At 30.1% G+C, this 19,164-nt stretch overlaps 2 protein-coding genes across 3 annotated transcripts in view; one reads left to right on the top strand and one right to left on the bottom strand.

Annotated features, from left to right (window-relative positions):
- Nucleotides 1–19,164, bottom strand: part of LOC122498864 (pre-rRNA-processing protein TSR1 homolog) — a 179,619-nt gene that overhangs the window by 86,261 nt on the left and 74,194 nt on the right. Inside the window, exon 5 of the mRNA XM_043606842.1 lies at nt 2,516–2,755. Within this exon, the coding sequence (XP_043462777.1) occupies nt 2,516–2,755 (240 nt within the window). The remainder of the gene's footprint in view (nt 1–2,515; nt 2,756–19,164) is intronic.
- The window catches only part of LOC122498873 (DNA replication licensing factor mcm6-like), a 37,645-nt gene continuing 27,216 nt past the window's right edge, over nt 8,736–19,164 (top strand). The window contains exon 1 of one of the 2 annotated variants that reach the window (XM_043606862.1): nt 8,736–9,143. The gene's annotated coding sequence lies outside the window, so the exon portion shown is untranslated. Of the gene's footprint in view, nt 9,144–16,023; nt 16,353–19,164 lie in introns of those variants that run through there. The other variant, XM_043606863.1, reaches the window with a different exon arrangement.

A 19,164-nucleotide genomic window follows, 5' to 3' on the forward strand; every position in this document is an offset into this window, starting at 1 on the left:
TTAACTGTGATGTAATTTAGTCCAAGTCTCCTTTCGAAAATATAAACAAACAAAGCTTGGAGGTTACGCTCTTCCAACTTCCAAGTATTTACTACGAGGCTCTTTTTTTATTGTAAACTAATTATTACCGGGCGCCAGGTAAACTTATTTTCACCTGAGCTTCGTAGTCAGGACTTTATTCTAAGAAAACTTTTTCAAATTGACCACTCAGTGTCATGAATCTATTTTCTTTTGATCTTAGGGTAGTGGATGTAGAAATAACTGAGAGAGGCAATTATTTAATCTATAAATTTGTTTGTTTATTTCACAGAATGTTTAATTTTGATATTTTTATTCTAATATTTATAGTAATTAGTGTTGTGAAAAAAGCTCGAAGCTCGATCGAGCTTTTTTGAGCTTTTTATTTTTCGAGCCGAAGCCGAGCCTAATCAGTTCGAGTTCGAGCCGAGCCGAGCTGTGTAAAAAGCTCGAATAGTTTCGAGTACTCGAATTTTTCGAGCACTCGAATTTTTTCGAACACTCGAATTTTTTCGAGCTCTTGAGTAAATTCGAGTTCTAGAGAAAATTCATAGAATTTTCGCATTTATTGTATTTAGCAAATATAAATATTGATTCAGTAATTCAAATAAATTCGAAATTTTTTACTTATTAATAGTTTTTTTTAGTAAGTCAAAAGCTCGAATCCATTCGAGTACTCGAATTCACTCGAGTGCTCGAATTTAATCAAGTACTCGAATTTTTCGAGTACTCGAAGTCAGAGATTATACCTCAGGCGACTCGGAATCGCCCACGTGCTTTACTTCAACACTTGTCTGGTAGAACTGTAAAAGGGTGCAGAACACGACAAATGCCGAAATTTGGAGGAAAAAATCAAGTCATCAAGGCATTTGAACGTTTCAAAAAAAGCTGAAATTAAATGTGCCAGGCTTGAACTAGATCCACGAAGCGGGGCACGTTCCGGAACAATTCCGGAACCTTTATGTAACTGTTCTTTATTTCTATTAACTGTTACAGAACAGTTCCAGAACGTGCACACTGGGTCAATGCCGTTTACGACGAGCTTGAGTCCACTCACAGTCGATTCGCTTCTACTTTGCCTCTATCTGCCTTTGTACACGGCACGAATTCCGTACTCCAGGCTGCACTAATTCATAAAGCAAGATTTGAGAATGATAAGCCGCGTTTTTAAGAGTATGATGATCTACTCACCGCATTTCCTAATGAAATGACTCTGCCACAACCTATTGTTGAATTTATCAGTCATGTAACGACAAATCTGACCCCTGACGGGTCAACGAATAAGCCTAATTTTTGTGACACAATTATACCACAACCTGGCCTTACACCTTCCAATGGTGCAGTTGCAGTACCCTCCTGTAGTTTCGGACGGATTACTGCTCAAAATCACAATGCGTATGAAGTCAATGTAAGTCCTCTAGTTACTTATACAACGCTCGACAGAACTAGAAGGCAATTGTATGACAACTACAATCCTCTGCCAGCAGGATGCTTTCCCGAAAGACGTACACCAACAAAAAACCTTTCAGGATACGTTCCAGGACCCAGGTTTCAGCGTTTGAGACCTGATGGTATTAACAAACTAACTGGACTCCATTTTGTTAGTGACGATATTCTACTCGGACGAATTCGATTTTGTTATGACCTCATGGAGCAAATCTACCATGAAGGAAAAATCAAAAGTGCTAAAAATGCACACTGGCATGGATTTCAAAATCAAATCATCACCCGGCACATACATATTTCTTAGGGCTACTTCTGACCCTGGTGGAATTCAAATCAGAACTATGCCTGCAACACTTTATTCCAGTTTTGCATTTACTGATGCACACGTATATGTTGCTGGTCTCTTTGGTATGAAAAGAGAGAGGACTGAAACATTTCCCGGCCACTGTTATACAGTAGGCAGATTAATTCCGGATGGATGGATAAATACCCGGAATAACTTCTTTACAATGGTCGAGCCTTTTGCCCCACGTTGGGCGCCAAATTTGTTATCGGAAATTAACCTTTCTTTCTTTTCTCTTTCTTTTTTCTATTATTTATGTTTATATTATATTTATATCTATATTTATTATTTTTAATAACCTTTTAATAGCCAGTGTTCCCACCCGCCCGTAACAGAAAACTGAAAAATGTGAAAATTCAACAAAAAAAATTCATATTTTGATAAAATCCAAATCTGAGCTAATCTAGAAAAACTGAAATAGGTGTTTGCTAGTTTCGATAAGTACTTTCAGAAACTGAAGTTAAAACTTAATGCACATTTCATGTGTTGCACAGTGTAATGTTAGCGAACATTCGTGAAAAACATTATCTAACGTAGAAATATATAAGCATTTCATATGAGTATTTGTATGAAACGTACTTTGTTAGGGAAGATCCCATATGGAACCCCATAAGGGTCACAGCTATCGGTAGTGTATCCCACGAAAGACCATGTTTATAAAAATTGTTGTAGAAAGGAGGTGATTATATCAGAATGTAAGTATCTTACCTGTTTAGTCGGATCAGCTTCTTCAAGAATTTTAGTAACAGTTTCAAACTCCATGGTGTTATCGTCTGCATTTGTGTTTGGCTTTTTTCTTTCCTTTTCAAGAGTATAAGGATCTCCTGGAGCTTCAATTCGAGACATTTGAAAATCTCCACATCCTGTTATATGGATAAGGTCATTTGCTGACAACGGTTGTCCTCTTAAATACCCAGTTACTTCCAAGATGCCAGTATCTCCTGAGTCCTGCATATCAATCAAAATTATAGCCAGTCACATAGTAACATCTATTCTCTTTGTTTAGAGAAGAAGTGAAAGAGAGAGAAGTAGTTAAGAAAGTAGATAGATAGATTATATTATATATTATTATGTTTATTTGATGTGATTTAATTTTTTCTAAGAATTCAGTCAGATCTAAGTGTCTGTGATATGATTTCATTTGCATTTATATTTTTCAATTACAGAGAATCAAGGTCGATTAATTTAATCAACCAATTGAAAAATTGAAAGACGACTCGGAATTATTCAAAATTCTACAATTCAGACTCGACATTTTTGCAATGGAAATAATTGTAGAAGGAAATCTGATGACGATGAAGGTACTTTTTAGAATGAATACTTATCAAATAGCGAAAGTTATAAAAGATGAGCAATTTCAAAACGACCTTGATCAAATTCTTATTAATCTTGAAATTTTTAAAAGTAAAAATTATTTTTAGGAAATTCAATTATTTTCTTAAATAATAAAATTATTTTTAGAATTTTATTATTTTTGTAATGAAAATAATTTAATATTGTTTCTTAATTTGAAGTTAAAAGATTATTAGTAAATCCAAAAAGTACATAAAATAACTGTTACATTAAAATATTATAATTATTCAATAATGAATTTAGTTATTACAGAATAATTAGAGAATACAAAAATTAATAAACTGATAAAAAATAAATCCACTAATATATAAATTATTTAATAATTAATTATGTATAAATTAAATATTGATTTTCTTATAAAAATCTTTAAAATAATACTGCTCTGAGAAGTATTATTTTCAAATTTCGCGCCTCATTTTTCGAGCAAGCCAAGGAAAACGACGAAAACGAAAAAGAGGCGCACCGACAAGAGCAGAAATCAGACGTATGAATGTGTGTGTGCTCATATGGAACCGCGAGAGTGGGGATCGTTTCGTACACCGCTTGGCATCGCTGAAACGGTAAGGTCCCTTCTCTCGTGGAGCGTCACATATACTAAATGGACATTTTTCACCAATTTCTGACCCCCCCGCCTCCGGTTGTGGACAATCGTGAACATTTGGCAAACCCTCTCCCCTTTACACTTGTCCACGTGGACAATATTATTATTATTTTTGTATGGATATTTACATTTATGGAAATATATGTAATTGAAAACACTGAAAATATTGAATTTTAAAAAATTAGAAGTTAATTTTTATTGGACCCATCATTGGTCCAGTAATGTCTGCCGAGAATTAGCAGTAGTTACTGGACCATTACTGGTGTTTAAAACGTCCCATTGATGGGCCAATGATGGTGCCGATGGTCAGATTTTCAAATTTTTTAAGACTGGGCCAGCTCTCGGCCCAATAATGGCACATTTACGGAAAAGTTGATCAATCTTTAATGGCAAAATTCAATTGCCAGTGATGTAACGAAGATCGTCCCATTAATGGCACATTAGTGTCACTTTAATGGCAACAATTTTGTGTCTTTGATGGCACATTATAATTGCCAGAATTGGGGCGTAGCTTGGCTCAATAACGGCACATTATTGTTTAACATTTTGTACCTATGATGGCAAATTATAATTGCCAATATTGGGACGTAGCTCGGCCCAATAATGGCACATAATCGGCCAGTGTAGTGTAGTTTATAAGAACCCTATTGCTTCCTCGACTTCACGTCAGAGTAGCAGAGTGGTCAGAGTGTTAGGCTGTGGTGCATCAGGTTCAGGTATCGATCCCCGCGAGTGGTAAGAATTTTTCAAATATTTGTAAGTTTGCGTTTAACTTAGGGAAATAACCTGTATAAATATTATAAATTAATTAGTTAATTAAATAAAAAATATATTTTTTTTAATTTTGCTAACACTGGGGAGCAATAGCAGCTAATAATGGGCCATTAATGTTTACCGAGAATCGGCCGATAATTGGCTGCCGACGGCCTACCGCGGTTAACCCCCTGACAGTAGGGCCACTATTGTCTGCCAAGAGTTGGCACTGACTATGCCATCACTGGGCCAGTTTTGGGCCGTTTTTAATTTCGCACTTGGGTATATTAGAAAAATTGAATTCTGTCTTAAAAATGATTCAAAAACAATTTTTGAATGATTTGTTTATAGTTACTTTTGGCATTATCAAAATCAAAATAACTTGCACGTTTTTAGTATAAATTGTGGTTTTTTATGTATTGTCTCAATTTTCTTAATTTCCATAAAAAAAAATTTTCCTGACATTTCCCTGACTATGATGTTAATATAATATTATAATAATTATAAACAAATAAAGATTTTAATCAAATTACAGTGTTTATTTATTATGTTAATGATTAACACATTAACGCCTGAAAAAAGAAAATTCTTATCAAATTTTATTTTATTGAGTGTGCTCTTTTCGATTCCAGTGTGAAAAAAAGAATTTCGTTTAACCCAAAAATTAAAAATAGCGGTTATAATTTCAAAAACACAAAAAATTTGATTTTTTTAAGTTTGATAATTTTTTTAACCCTTTAACCCCTTCCCAGTGTATGACGTCTATATACGCAAAAATAATTCGTGCCACCAATGTGTATGACCGCTATAGTGGCATCTAAAAGAAAAATCTTGTTAATAAATAAATATTTAAATAAAATAAAATTTAAATAAAATAAATTTTAGATATTTTTGATGATGTAGAAACAATCCATCAATTTGGGGAAGAAAGTGAAGAGGAAGATGTAGAATTTAATGAAGAAGAAAAAGAAATATTGAGTAAAACACAACAAGATTTCGATGAATTCATGCGTGATTTGGGATTAGAAGTTAAAAAAGTAAAAAGAGGTTTGGGTAAAATCGCGACTCAGCAGAAAGATAATTTTAAAAAATGCACAACAGATAGAGCTAGAATTAGACAAAGAATAGAAGAAAATGAAGGAGAAATTGAAAAGTTGAAAAATAGATTGTATGAACAAGTTGATGCGAGTATTGAAATTAACAAAAGACAATATGAAAATTTAAAATTGAATGTAGAGGAAACATTGGATGAGGTTACGAGTAAAATAGGTGAAATGGACAGTAAATTAAATACGGTACATTTGACTACAGAAGAGAATGCTATGGCAGTGATGCATAATGAATGTAAAATTAAAGAAGTTGAAAAAACTCAAAATTTATTTGAACAAAGAATTAGTAAATTAAAAACTAGTGAAGTAACAACTAGAAATTCGTGGATTAGAGAGTATCCATTGCCAAAGTATTCCGGAAGTAATCAAGAACGTCTGATGGTATTTTTGAGAGATTTGCAAGATCATATTACATTCAATGATATTTTAAATTCAGAAACTAAATTTATAATTCAAGCATGTCTAGATGGAATTGCTAAAGAATGGTGGAATTTAATCAAAGATGAAAATGACCACTTTGGTGATTTAAAAGAAAAATTTATTAATCGATTTTGGAATGAAGATATTAGATTCAAAATAAGTTCTAATTTAGAATTTGGTTCTTATAGACCAAACGGTAAATTGTCAAGGTCGGCATATGCAATTAAAGTAATAAATAAAGCTAAAGATTTAATTCCATCACCTTTAGAAAATGAAATTGTTTTGAAAATTGCGAGACATTTTAGTGAAGACATTCAAACATTCAAATCATAATAAGAGGAATTAAAAAAATTAATGATTTATTAGATTTGTTGGAAAAATTCGATAGAGCAGGTCCAGTTAACTCTCAAAGAAAGTTTTCAAATTCTGGTAATTCTCAAAACAATTCAAGGAGTGGTTCTGACAATTACAAGCGTCAACAAAATTCGCAAAATTTACAAAATCAAAATACTCAAAATAATAATCAACAAAATCAAAAAAGGGAAAATCCAAATGATAATAAAAATCAGAATCGTTATCAGGGGAATAATCCAAATTAAAGTAGATATAATAATAATAATAGAAGACAAGAAAACAGAAATGAAAATTACCGTGATAACAATTCTGATAGAAACAGATTTTCGGGTAATTCTAGTAATAATCCTCGACCAAATAATTCTCAAAACAACTCTAATCAACGTCAATATTATAGTAATGGCTACGTTGAAAATTCAAGATATAATACATATGATGTAAAGCAAGAGCAAAGAGATGTTTCAAATGTAAATAATCCGAGTAATGAAAATTCTCAACAAGCAAAAATTAACATAACAAAAAAATCTAAAAATTCAAATAATAATAATAATTGTAGAGAGATTTCATCAACTTCGGAAAACTAATAAACCTCGGGTTTGTAAATAAAAGCTTGCTTACTACAGATCCGAGGTCAATGACATTGATAAGTAAAAACAAAGAAATAGTTCCATCTGATTTGCGTGAAGAATTATTAAAAGAACAAATAATAGATGTTCATGATCATTTAGGAAGATGTCCGGTAATTGAATTTGAAATAGTAGATAAAAAAGTAAAAGCATTGATTGATACTGGTAGTCAAATAACTTGTATAACGGATAATTTTTATAATGAAAATATTGTAGAATTTGATAAATGTGAAAAACTACCAATTGTAGGTATGAGTATTGTAGGTGCAACCGGAGCACGTCCTATAAAAATAAACACTCAAGTTCTAGCAGATTTCAGAATGTGTGGTTATGATGGTCAATATGTATTCATAATTGTTCCTAAATTAAATTGCAATTGCATAATTGGGGCTGATATGTTAAAAGTTTTAAAAACAAAAATTGATTTTGAAAAAGATATCATTCAAGTAATGAGAGATGAGGAAGTTTTAACAATGGAAATGCTAAAAGAAAGCATAAATAATATTAAAATAATTAAAGAAAATAATAAAGAATTTGAAAATAAATTCGAAACTAATTTGTCAGTTGAAAAAAATTTCGAAAATGAAATTACAACTGAAAATAATATTGAAAGTAATGATATCAATAAAGTAATTATAAATCAATTAAGTGGAATAGAATTTCAAGAAGATAGTCCTGGGGTAATTAATGAAATTATGGATACAAATACCTATGATGACACACAATTTGAATTCGATTTATCTGAAGAGGAAATTAAAAATAAAATTCATGAATGTACTTTGTGAAATCAAAACGAAAAAGAACGATTCTACAAACTTATATCGCGTTATAAAAATGTATTTTCGAAAAAACCGGGTAGAATTTCTGTATACGAACATAAATTAGAAGTTGATGATACAAAACCATTTTTTAAAAAAACCTATCCGATTCCAATGAAACTCAGAGAAAGAGCTATTGAAGAATTGCAAAAATTAATAAAACTAAAAATTATTAAAAGAATGAATACATCTTATGTAAGTCCGATTTGTGTTACAATTAAAAAAGATGTCACTATAAGATTTTGTTTGGATGCGAGAAAAGTTAATGAAGTATTGACTGATTGTTATGAACGCACAGAAACAACAGAATTGTTATTTCAACGTTGTACGGGTGTGAAAATAATGTCTTCGTTAGATTTAGTCAGTAGTTTTTGGCAAATACCATTAGAAGAGGATTCAAAAAAATATACGGGATTTATTTTCGAAGGTAAATGTTATGTTTTCAACGTCGTACCATTTGGTTTAAAAACTAGTACAAGTGCGTTAGTAAGAGCATTAGATCAGGTATTGTGCAGTATAGGCGATTTTGTGATCACTTTCATAGACGACATGCTGTGTACATAACAAAGTATTGACGAACATCTATATCACCTTGAAAAAATATTTCATCGATTAGAGCAGCACAATATGACCATCAATTTTCAAAAATCTCATTTTTCTCGTCCAGAAGTAAAATTTTTAGGACATATTTTATCGGCTGTGACGAAGTGAATTTTCATCTTGTCATTTAATTGCCGAAAATCCTGAATCGTCACGCCATCCGTCGGAAAAGTCCCCGAACTAGCATAAATTACCGATGGTAATTAGGGAAAGTAAGTGCCGCCGGCTGACCTACTAGTAGTAGCGAAAGTGGGTCGCGCGGCTAGCTACTGGAGAAAGTGATAGATGGCGGGGCCAGTACTATTTTGAGAATACAAGAGGAAGAAGACGGGCCACGTGTGGAGAAAGCCGAGACGCGACAGGTGTCCTGTACTTTCGCCGCCATATAACGGATTTTGTTGCTTATTGCGCCGGTACAGTAGTCCGTCGTTACAATTAAATTTCCCGTTTTTGCTGATTTTGAGTTCGTTTTTGTTGGAGTTTTCGGAGTTGCCGAAGAGTGTAGAGTGTTGAGAGGTGGAGCGTGAAGCTCAAAACTTGTTAAAAACAATAAATTGTGAGTTACGAGAATTGTGGTGTAAAGTTCTAGTTTCCCCCTTTCCTTCATATTTTTTTGGATTAAGCCGATATTCTCAGAGGAGATAACCGCCGACTAGCCGAAACTCAAGGAAAACAAGGAAGCCAGAAAAGTGATCGTCGTGGGTAAGTCGTTTTGCCGATATTGTATCAGTCGTGTCTCGCCGTTGGCATTTTCTGCTTGCCAATCGTTCGAGCAGAATTTCCTCTGAGTGAGAGAGTAAGTTCAGAGGAGTTGATCTTGTTAGTAGTCGAGCCGAGTAAAGTTTTATTAATTTAGCTTCAAAAAAATTAATTGGCGCCTGACGGCGAGATTTATTTATTTAAATTTCAAATTATTATTTTGTTGAAAGCGTCGGATTTTGCTTGACGTAAAGCAGAAACTTTAGCTTAAAATTCAATTAGTTAAAATCATACGTCACACGGCAAACGGGATAAAACCAGATCCAGATAAGATAAAAGCGATACATGATTTTCCGCGACCGAGAAATTTAAAAGAAATGGGAAGTTTTTTAGGTTTAATTAATTTTTATACAAAATTTACTAAAAATGATGCAGAAGAAATTTTTCCTTTACTCCAATTATTAAAAACCGGAAATAAATGGGAATGGAATTCTTCTAAAGAGGAAGCATTTAATCGTGTGAAAATATTATTCTGTGAATATACTATTCTTAGTTACCCTGACCTATCTAAACCATTTTATTTACAAACAGATGAGAGTGACGTAACGATAGGATCCGTGCTATATCAGTTAGACGAGGACGGACAACACTTACCTATAGCTTTCGCGAGCCGTACGTTGAAAGGAGCCGAGCTGACGTATTTTACGACGGAGAAAGAACTACTTGCGATTGTATGGAGTTTACTCAAATTTCGATCGTATATTTTGGGTACCCGCGTAATTATCAGAACGGATCATAAGGCGTTATCTCTTGTAAAAACGTGTAAACTACTAAGTGGTAGAATTACGAGATGGGTTTTAGCAATTCAGGATTTTGACTTTGATATTGAGTATATTGAAGGAAAAAATAATACTGTAGCTGATGCATTAAGTAGAGCACCAGTTTATGAAAAATCGGGAATGGATATTGAATCACACGAGGGTAAATTATTTTTGTATAATTTAGCTAAAAAACCATCTTCTCAATTGCGAAATAAATTAAAAAATATTAAATATGAACAAGAATCAGATTCAATTTCAAAACAGAAAATTGCAGATGTTAAATCGGGTAAAACAAAACGGTTTATGATAGATAAAAATTTATTAATTAACGAGTTTTTCGTATGTTAAATGAGTATTTTTATTATCCGCATTTTTCCAAGGTTATTAGGCATAGAATAGCGAGTTGTGATTCATGTCAGAAAAATAAAGTTTCTAATCAGACTAGCTATTCTGAAATGAGAAATTATGCACCTAAAAAACCGGGAGAAATTTTATCTATCGATTTTTACGGTCCTTTACCTGCATCTAAAGGGGGATTTAAATACATCTTGTCAACTATAGATGCATTTAGTAAATTTGTAAAATTATACCCTATTAGAGAAATAACTACTAAGGCGCTAATTAATAAAATTTTTAATCAACATATTAAAGAATTTGGAAAACCAGAAAAAATTATTTCAGACCACGGTACGCAGTTTACTTCAGGGATGTGGACTGATAAGTTAAAAGAAGAAGGGACACAACCAGTGTTTTCGTCAATTAGACATCCTCAAGGAAATATTGTCGAAAGAATTCACAGGGAGTTATCAAGATTTTTCAGAACTTTAACTAATGGTAGACACAATTCATGGTGGAATTGGGTGAAAATCATCGAAGATTGCATCAATGAAACACATCATGAAACTACGGAGTTTACACCAGTCGAGTTATATCTTAAGAAGAAACCAAAACGTGTGTGGGAGAAATGGTTAAATCTACCTCCTATTCCGAAGGGTTTAGATTACGAAAGAAAATTAGAATTAGCGTATGATAATATCTGTAAAAAAGGAAAGAAACGAGCTGAAAAGTTTAATATTTCGCATAAATTATCTGAATTCAAAGTTGGAGATCAAGTACTAATTATAAATCTGATAAAGAGAATAAAATTATTGCGAAATTTCTACAAGTTTATGAAGGACCTTACGAAATTAAAAAAGTTATAAAAAAAGGTACTTATATTTTATGGGATCCGAAATCGAAAATCGAGAAAGGAATGTATCATAGTCAGGACTTGAAGAAATATATATCAAGAAGCAATAATAGTGAAAATAGTGTAAACTAAATTAACAAAGCATGTGACAATTTGTAAATAAAAATAAAGTGAATTAATAAACAATAAAAAATAATAAAATAAATAAATAATAAATAAAGTGCAAAGTGATAAACAATATTAAATTAATATTAAAATTATTTAAAACAAAAATAATTTTGAACTATAATATTAATTTAATTATATCATAGTGTGTGTAAATAAAAGTGATAGAGATAAGTAGTTGATATTTTGATTTCATCAATATCAACTAATACAAATAAAAGAAGAAGAGGACAACACAAATGAAAGTGATAAAGACACTAAGTGTTAGTTTGTGTAGTAAATAAGATAGAATATAAGATATTTAGCATGCATATAAAAAAATAAAAAAAAATAAAAAAGATAATAATAAAAAAAATAATTATAATAATAATTGTAAATATAGTTTAAAAAAAAATCAAAATGAGATAGTGTAAAAAAAATTATCATGCAAAAAGAAAAAATAATTAAAATAAACAAATAAGAATATAAATTAATATAAAAAAAAATATATAAGCATGCAAATGTATATATATATATATATAAATATATATATAAATATGAAAATTCTTATAAATATTGTAAATAAGAAATTAGTATATAAGGTATGAATTGATAAAATTTTGAATTTTTCAACTATCTTTCATTTGTTTATTTTAAGGGTATTTTCTTATATGACATTGATGAATATTGAATTTGAAAATATTTAATTTCAATTTTCCAAGCTTTCTATAATTTTGAGGGTAAAGTGTCAAAATTTTAAATGAGAAATTAGTATAATTTTGTCTGTCAGGTGAATAATAGTTAAGTGTTGTGTTCATTTTGGATAATTTAAAAAGTAAGGTATGTAAACTAATTTTTTTTATGAAATAAATGTTTTTTTTAGATGGAAATTGTTAAGAGTGATGTTGGGTTAACTGCGGTGGATAAAATTATTACGTTTTATTCTAGTAATAAAATCCACTTAAAGGAAAATGTTTTAATTGCAGTCGATAGAACGAATTACACTGCAATTAAGGATCAGAAGCAGATTAAAAAAAACGCTATTATTCAAACAGATAAATTCGAAATGAAAAATAATGAAAAAGATAAATATATAACACCAAAACCTTACAAATTTATTTAAAAACCTGTTATTATTAATGCTCAAATTTTAAAAACTAAAGTTAAAATTTTGACGAAAACTGATGTAAAGATACAAGAGTTATTTAAAAAGATTGAAACAAGTTTTGAAAAATAAATGTTGTTGGAGAATATAACAATTGTTTTTTTTTGTTTGTTTATAAATTTATATGAAAACATTTAAAATATTAAAATAATTATTAAAATAATGATTATATGTTCAAAGTGATTTCATCAATTTTATTTGGATTATTTATAGTTAGAAGTTTTTTTTCTTCTATTTTTGTCGAATGAATATGTTCAAATTTGTTTTAAATTAAAAAAAATAAGGGGGAAAGATAATAATAATGCATTAGATGAATCTGTAAATGTTACTTAATAGTTTTATATAAGGGTTAGTATTTAGTTAAAATTTTTTTTTTTATTTAAGATGCCGTACCAACCTATTATAATTCAAGCAAGTGATATTGTTAAAACAAGAGAACAATATATATCAGGAATATTAAGTAATGGTAAATATAAGGTGAAAACAATAGAAGCATTTAGTCCATCAGCAATCAGAGTGAAAGTTTATAAACATCAACAGGAGTTTGAAAAGATAATGGATGAAATGAATGAACATTATAGCATGTATAAAAATCAGTATCATATAGATTGGAATAATGTAAGTTTGGAAACACTTTGTTTACCTATTGTATATAAAATGGAGAGTAATCGATATGCGAGAGGTTGCATCATTTTTCTAAATACGGGTTTAGAGGATGCAATTTTAATATATGATGTGGACAATCATTGTCACAAATATATAAAAAACAGGATATTTTCCATATTATTTATAAATTTCTTAATGTAAAGAAAAACATGATAGATTTAGCTCTTACTGATATTGTTCCTAGGGAAAATAATGTATGGGATAAAGAAGGAATTCAAAGGTTTTCTAATTTTATGAAAAACAGAACATTCACATTTCATGTTAAAAAATTTGAAAAAGGTCATCATTTTGGATGGGGAGTATTAAATAAACTATGGTCTGTGGATGATTGGTTGATTGAAAAAGATCTAGCAATTTTGAAACCTAATACAAGTGAGTTATTTTTAAACTTCGATGAAATAGTTGAAGAATCAGATGAAGAAGTTGAAGTTGATGTCAATGATGTAAATCGTGATATAGATAATATATGGTTTAATAATGATAATTTATAATCATGCAGATTAATGATATAAATTTTTATTTTGTTAATAAGTTTGTAAACAAATAAATTTACTTTGTTTTCAAAAAGAAATTTATTGGTTTAGTGGGGCATGGTATCCTTAACTTTATAAAAATTTCGTTTGAATTTTAAAATATATTTTTTTTTCTCTTTGATATTTTTTAATTTTGCCTATTGAAATTTAATTTTGTTCTTTATTTTAAACAAATCACCTTTTATTCTAAAAGGAATGATTGATTTTGTGGGGCATTGAAACGGTATTTCAATAGTCAAAATTAAAAATTTAGTAGTTATAAATAAATTTATAATTGTTGAATTTTGTAGATAGGAAAAGTATAGTTTTAATAAAAGTAAAAGTATAGGAAATACAAAATAAGGTCAATTGAGTACAAATGTACTGAGATAAACACCTAAATATGAAGTAGGCTCAGCTGACTCAAGGCCAAGGTTATGAAAGAAAAGAGAAAATTTAATATTTGAAAAGTATAAAAATTGTTTAGAAATTTGAATAAATATTAAAAAGATAAATTATAAAAAATTAACACAATGTTAATTTTCTATTTAAAGTGTATATTTTATTTTTTTTAAATAATATTAATTTTATTCATTAAATTATTTAATTATATTATATTAGAATTAATAAAGTTATGGTAAAATTTATATCAATAAATAGATAAAAATTAATAGATATTGTTAGCAACATTTAGAATCATTGTAAGTTTATTATTTGAAGAATTATTTAAGTATAAAGAAATAAAATAAATTCATAGAGAAAAGTGATTGACAGCTATACAATGGTATTGTTCTCGGGATACGTTAGACACGTTGGAGACTAGAGAGAGAGAAAATATAGTTCTGTCTCTACTCGAGGAATTTAAATATTATTGGAGCGACGAATATGACACGCTATGAATTTCCGTCAATAGAGAGAACGATAGCCTCGCGAAACGGAAGTCACGCAGATTTTTCCTATTAACCGGAAAGAAATAAGGACGGGTAGAAAATTCTAGAAGGTTCGGTAGCGCCCTTTGCAGGGTATATAAACAGCGAAATCAAAGGCTTCGCTCTCTCATTTCTATTCTGACACCTGAAAGGGTAAGCATTAACACTTATTATACAAAAACACTTAATACTTGTAATATTCAGGAGTTCGTTGTTTTTCAACTTCCAACCTGTTATTATAAGTTATAATTATTACAATTACAAATACAATATTATAATCTGGAGATTGTAACGTGAATATTTTGCACGTTACATCCGAGTCAAATTTTTTTTTTGAGTATAAAATTTAGAGAAATTCCAGCTCTCCTTTTGGACACTTTCTGCGAAAATCTCTGCTCCGCGACTCGACCACGATTAAATTATGATTTATTCTATTCTTGTTTACTGCCTCGCTTTATTTTTTTTTATGTTTGCCACGAGCGATTCTCTCTTGGATTTGTGCTGTGAGACCCGAAGGAGGAACGATTTTGGATTTTGAGAGACTGACTGTTCAACCTCACATTACACTGGCTGTTCGATGCTCTGTTTGGCTGTTCGATGCCGCACAATTACACTTTTGACAATCTTGGCTGTTTGACGCCGACCTTTTGGCTGTTTGATGCCGTATATTGAGCGATCCACGCTCAATTTTATTTTGCTGCTCGAAGCTACATTTGGGACGTATGACGCCCGATTTTAACCTCCAGTCGTGCCAGCTCTGTTTATTCGTTGGACACTTGGATGCTGTTTTGCGTTTGGTTTTGGACCAAACCTATTTTGTTTGATGTTTTGACACACACACACTCACATTCACGTGGAAGGACATTTCCTCTGGTCGCCGCCACCAATTGTCGTTGGATTTTCCAACTAATTTGTCAACTTTGGCCGAGTTGGCTATTTAAGATCGAAAGCCTCGATTTGATTGGTTTCCGCCATTTGGAATATTGTCTCTCTTTCCAATTTATCGTTCCGCAACTAAAGAAGAGTTCCTGATCGTCGCCTTTGTAAATCGCTCGTTTAAATTCGCTTAAACTCTTTTAAAACTAATTTTGCTTTGCTTTCGCTCTAATTTTGCTTTTGTTTTGTATTTTGCTTAGTTTGAATATGTTTCGCTATTTTGAAATTAACATCGCGTTAATTTAAATCTTGCTTACTATTTTGTTTGCTTTTGGTAATTTTGCGAATTTATTGGTTTTAGTATTGATTATTTTGTCTGTTAATTAATTAATTTGTTAATTAACTTATTTATTAAATCTATTTTTTTTAATTAATTATTAATTTGATTTTGCTATGAATTTAATTTTGCTTATTTTGAATATTGTTTTGAAGTTAGATTATCGCTAGTATTGTTACGTTATTTCATTGAAATTAAGATTTTTTATGTTATTATGAAATTTGGTTTGATGTGTGAGTATTTTATTCAACGAAAATTATTAATTTACTATTTTGTTAAGAATAGTTATTTTCAAATTTGAATGAATTTGCCGCTGCGGCGCTGCCTCGAAACAATGGCGCGCGCGACCGCCGTAGGTCAGGTTAGATAAGAAACACGACGCTACCGGCGAATTAATGAGAAAACGTGACAAGCACCGGCACTTGCGTTTCGGACTCGCTCTGCGACTTTAGTTTTGTGGGCTTCTCCCTTTAAAATTTTTTTATACTTGCGAAACATGTGACGAAAAGTGTCCAGGACGAGAAGACGACCCGGTCTCGAGGAGCTTCCCGTCCGCTGTTAATTTTGATATTGGTGAGTCGACAGTATTGTTAAAAAGAATGCATATTCTCAATTTTTCGTTTGTTTTCTTTGATTAAATTTAGATTATTTCGCATAGAGAATATGAATTCTTGCTTTCTTTTCGAAATGACGCCACTTTTCGACCTCATGGTCTTTTCTTTGCGACAATTTTCGGTTTTGTCATTTGATTTCTAATTTCAAGCTTAGATTAAAAGGCTTCATTGCGAATCATTGTTTCAATTTTGTGATATTATTATGTATTTTACGAGTTTGTTAAAATTTCGTAATGCCTCGCGGTTTCGCTTCAAACTTTCTTGCTGTGATTAAATTCAAAATGTCGCGTATTAATTAGTTAGAAATAATTAGAGAATTGATTGCGTGCAATGAGTGAGTTTAGAACCAAGTCATTTTGCGTTAAATTTAGTTTATTTTGCGTATTAAATTTTGTTGAGTAGCAGAGATTTTATTTTTGTCTTATAATGAAATTCCACGATTTTGTTTGATTATTTGCGTATTTTTGTAATTAATTGAGACGAATATTACATTCGAGAATTATGTCGGAAATTATTAGTTTGAAATTTATTTTGTTATTTGGTTTGAATTGAGCGAATATTTTGTTCTTTTTTTTGTAAAACCAACATGATTACTTATTGAATATAATTTTTTATTGTTAATTTTAATTATGTTTCTTTATTCTTGCCTTTGAAAATACTCTCACCAAAGCCCTAGCCCAATGCTTCTTCTTTTTTGAGTTAGCCCGAGCAACATTTTGCTGTGAAAATCCGGTAAACCATACTTAAGTACTATTTTGTAGATTTTGACTAAATATTATTTTTGATGCTTTGATTTGATATTCGCTTCTGTTCGATGATTCGCGAATTTTGATTGATTTTCTGGTTAAATTTTTGAAGTAAAATTTGTTGAAGAGGAATTAACCTGGTGGTCTTGTTTCCTCCTAAACAATAATTTTACTAATTTTGTTGCTGCTGACGTTGGCTCATCGGTGAGCCTGGCGTCCAACAATTTTGTAATTTTGTGGTTTTTGCCCCTTTTCGCTTAAGTATGATTCCGAAGGTGATTGCGCTATATCTCTGAACGGCACTGAGATAGCAATTTTTAGGAATTTTACAAATTTTGAATTATCTTGATTTATTTTTGATTTTGTAAATTATTTAAGCCATTGTAAAATTTTTAATCTCATAAGATATTCAGGAGTTCGTTGTTTTTCAACTTCCAACCTGTTATTGAAAGTTATAATTATTAACATTTAACACAAATACACTACAAATCGTAAAAATTATACAAGAATTTGTTGTTTTACAACTAATATCTTGTTAATTACAAAATTATCTTCAAAGTCAAGCCCTGGAATTAAAATTTGAGGAGCTCGTTGAATTCTTTTTAACTTTCAACCTCAGTTTTGATTTCTAAAGGGGTAACAAAAGCAAATCGTAAGTTTATTGAATATTCTTATGAGCTGTGTTCATATAGTAATAGGCTATATCGATGTGGCAGTTTGAAAGATTCAATAAATATTGATCCCAGACCACCAAAATTATTATTTATAATAGGAAATAATTAATACATTTGTATTAATTATTTAGTCAATTTTTCAGAGAAATAAATAGATTTCTTTAAATGAATTAAGGTAGTGTTGAGCATTTTTTAATATTATAATTAATAATATTTAAAATAAATCAATAATTGCATAATTTATATTTATGAAGAATATTTATTTGATTAGAAAATAGTTAATTTAGGAAAAAGGGAAAACTTGACCTTATAATTTGTAGGCAGGATTTATAAAATTTTATTATTAAATTTTATTTAATTTTTGTTTATAGATTTGTCAAATTTGGAAAATTTACATATTGTAATTATTGAAGTTAATAAGTGAAAAGGAAATACATTCAGAGGTGAATGAACTTTATTATTTATTTTGTTTTGTTGATATTGAGTCAATTTATATAGAATATAGCAACCGAACTTACATAATTATAAATATACAAAAACTATATCATAAGAAAAGATTTCTTTATAGTTAAAAAATTGTGTTAATTATTATATTTGATTTTAATTTATTAATTATTTTATATATATTTATCCTACGAACAGAAGATAGAAAAATTATCTTATTTAGTAGTGGATAAATTAGAAAGAATAAAAAGCTGAATTACCGAATAATTATTGGAGCAGATTCCTCTAATTTGGTTACAAAGCGACAAATTTTCACAAAAATAAAATATAATATTAATTTAGAGAGAAGTTTAAATTACATAATTTCATTCATAAAATCCTTTTACTATATGTTGTCAAAACAAGATCTTATCAGTTGATATAGTTCGTCGCGTACCTCATTGTTAGAGGATCTTTAAATTTGAGAACAATGTCCTTTTAAATTTAATAATAACATTCTTTTTATTGTATCATTCATATGATATAAGAATGAGAATTGTCGAATACGTATGTGTGAGATAGTTTTTATGTTTTGAAACACGTGGGTTACAGAATATTACCGTGCAGTGGGCTATTTAATCAAAATAAAGGAAAAATATATAGATATACACTTCCCTCGGTCTGTTAACCAGTAGACTCATGTTTCAATAGCTGCTCAAAAATGGCCAAAGAAATAATTTAAAATCAGTAAACTTTGAAATTTGTCGATCGACATTTTGAAGCCGCCATTTTGTATTTTTATATTTTGATTACGATGATTACGAATTCGGTTTTAGTTTCCAATAAGTTAAAATGGCGGATTCAATATGGAACAAAATTTTTACTTTATGCAATTGATCTTAATTTTTTCACTCGGTGGTTTTTAAGG

Source organism: Leptopilina heterotoma, unplaced genomic scaffold (genome assembly GCF_015476425.1).
Source record: "Leptopilina heterotoma isolate Lh14 unplaced genomic scaffold, ASM1547642v1 Lhet_160, whole genome shotgun sequence".
Lineage (NCBI taxonomy): Eukaryota > Metazoa > Arthropoda > Insecta > Hymenoptera > Figitidae > Leptopilina > Leptopilina heterotoma.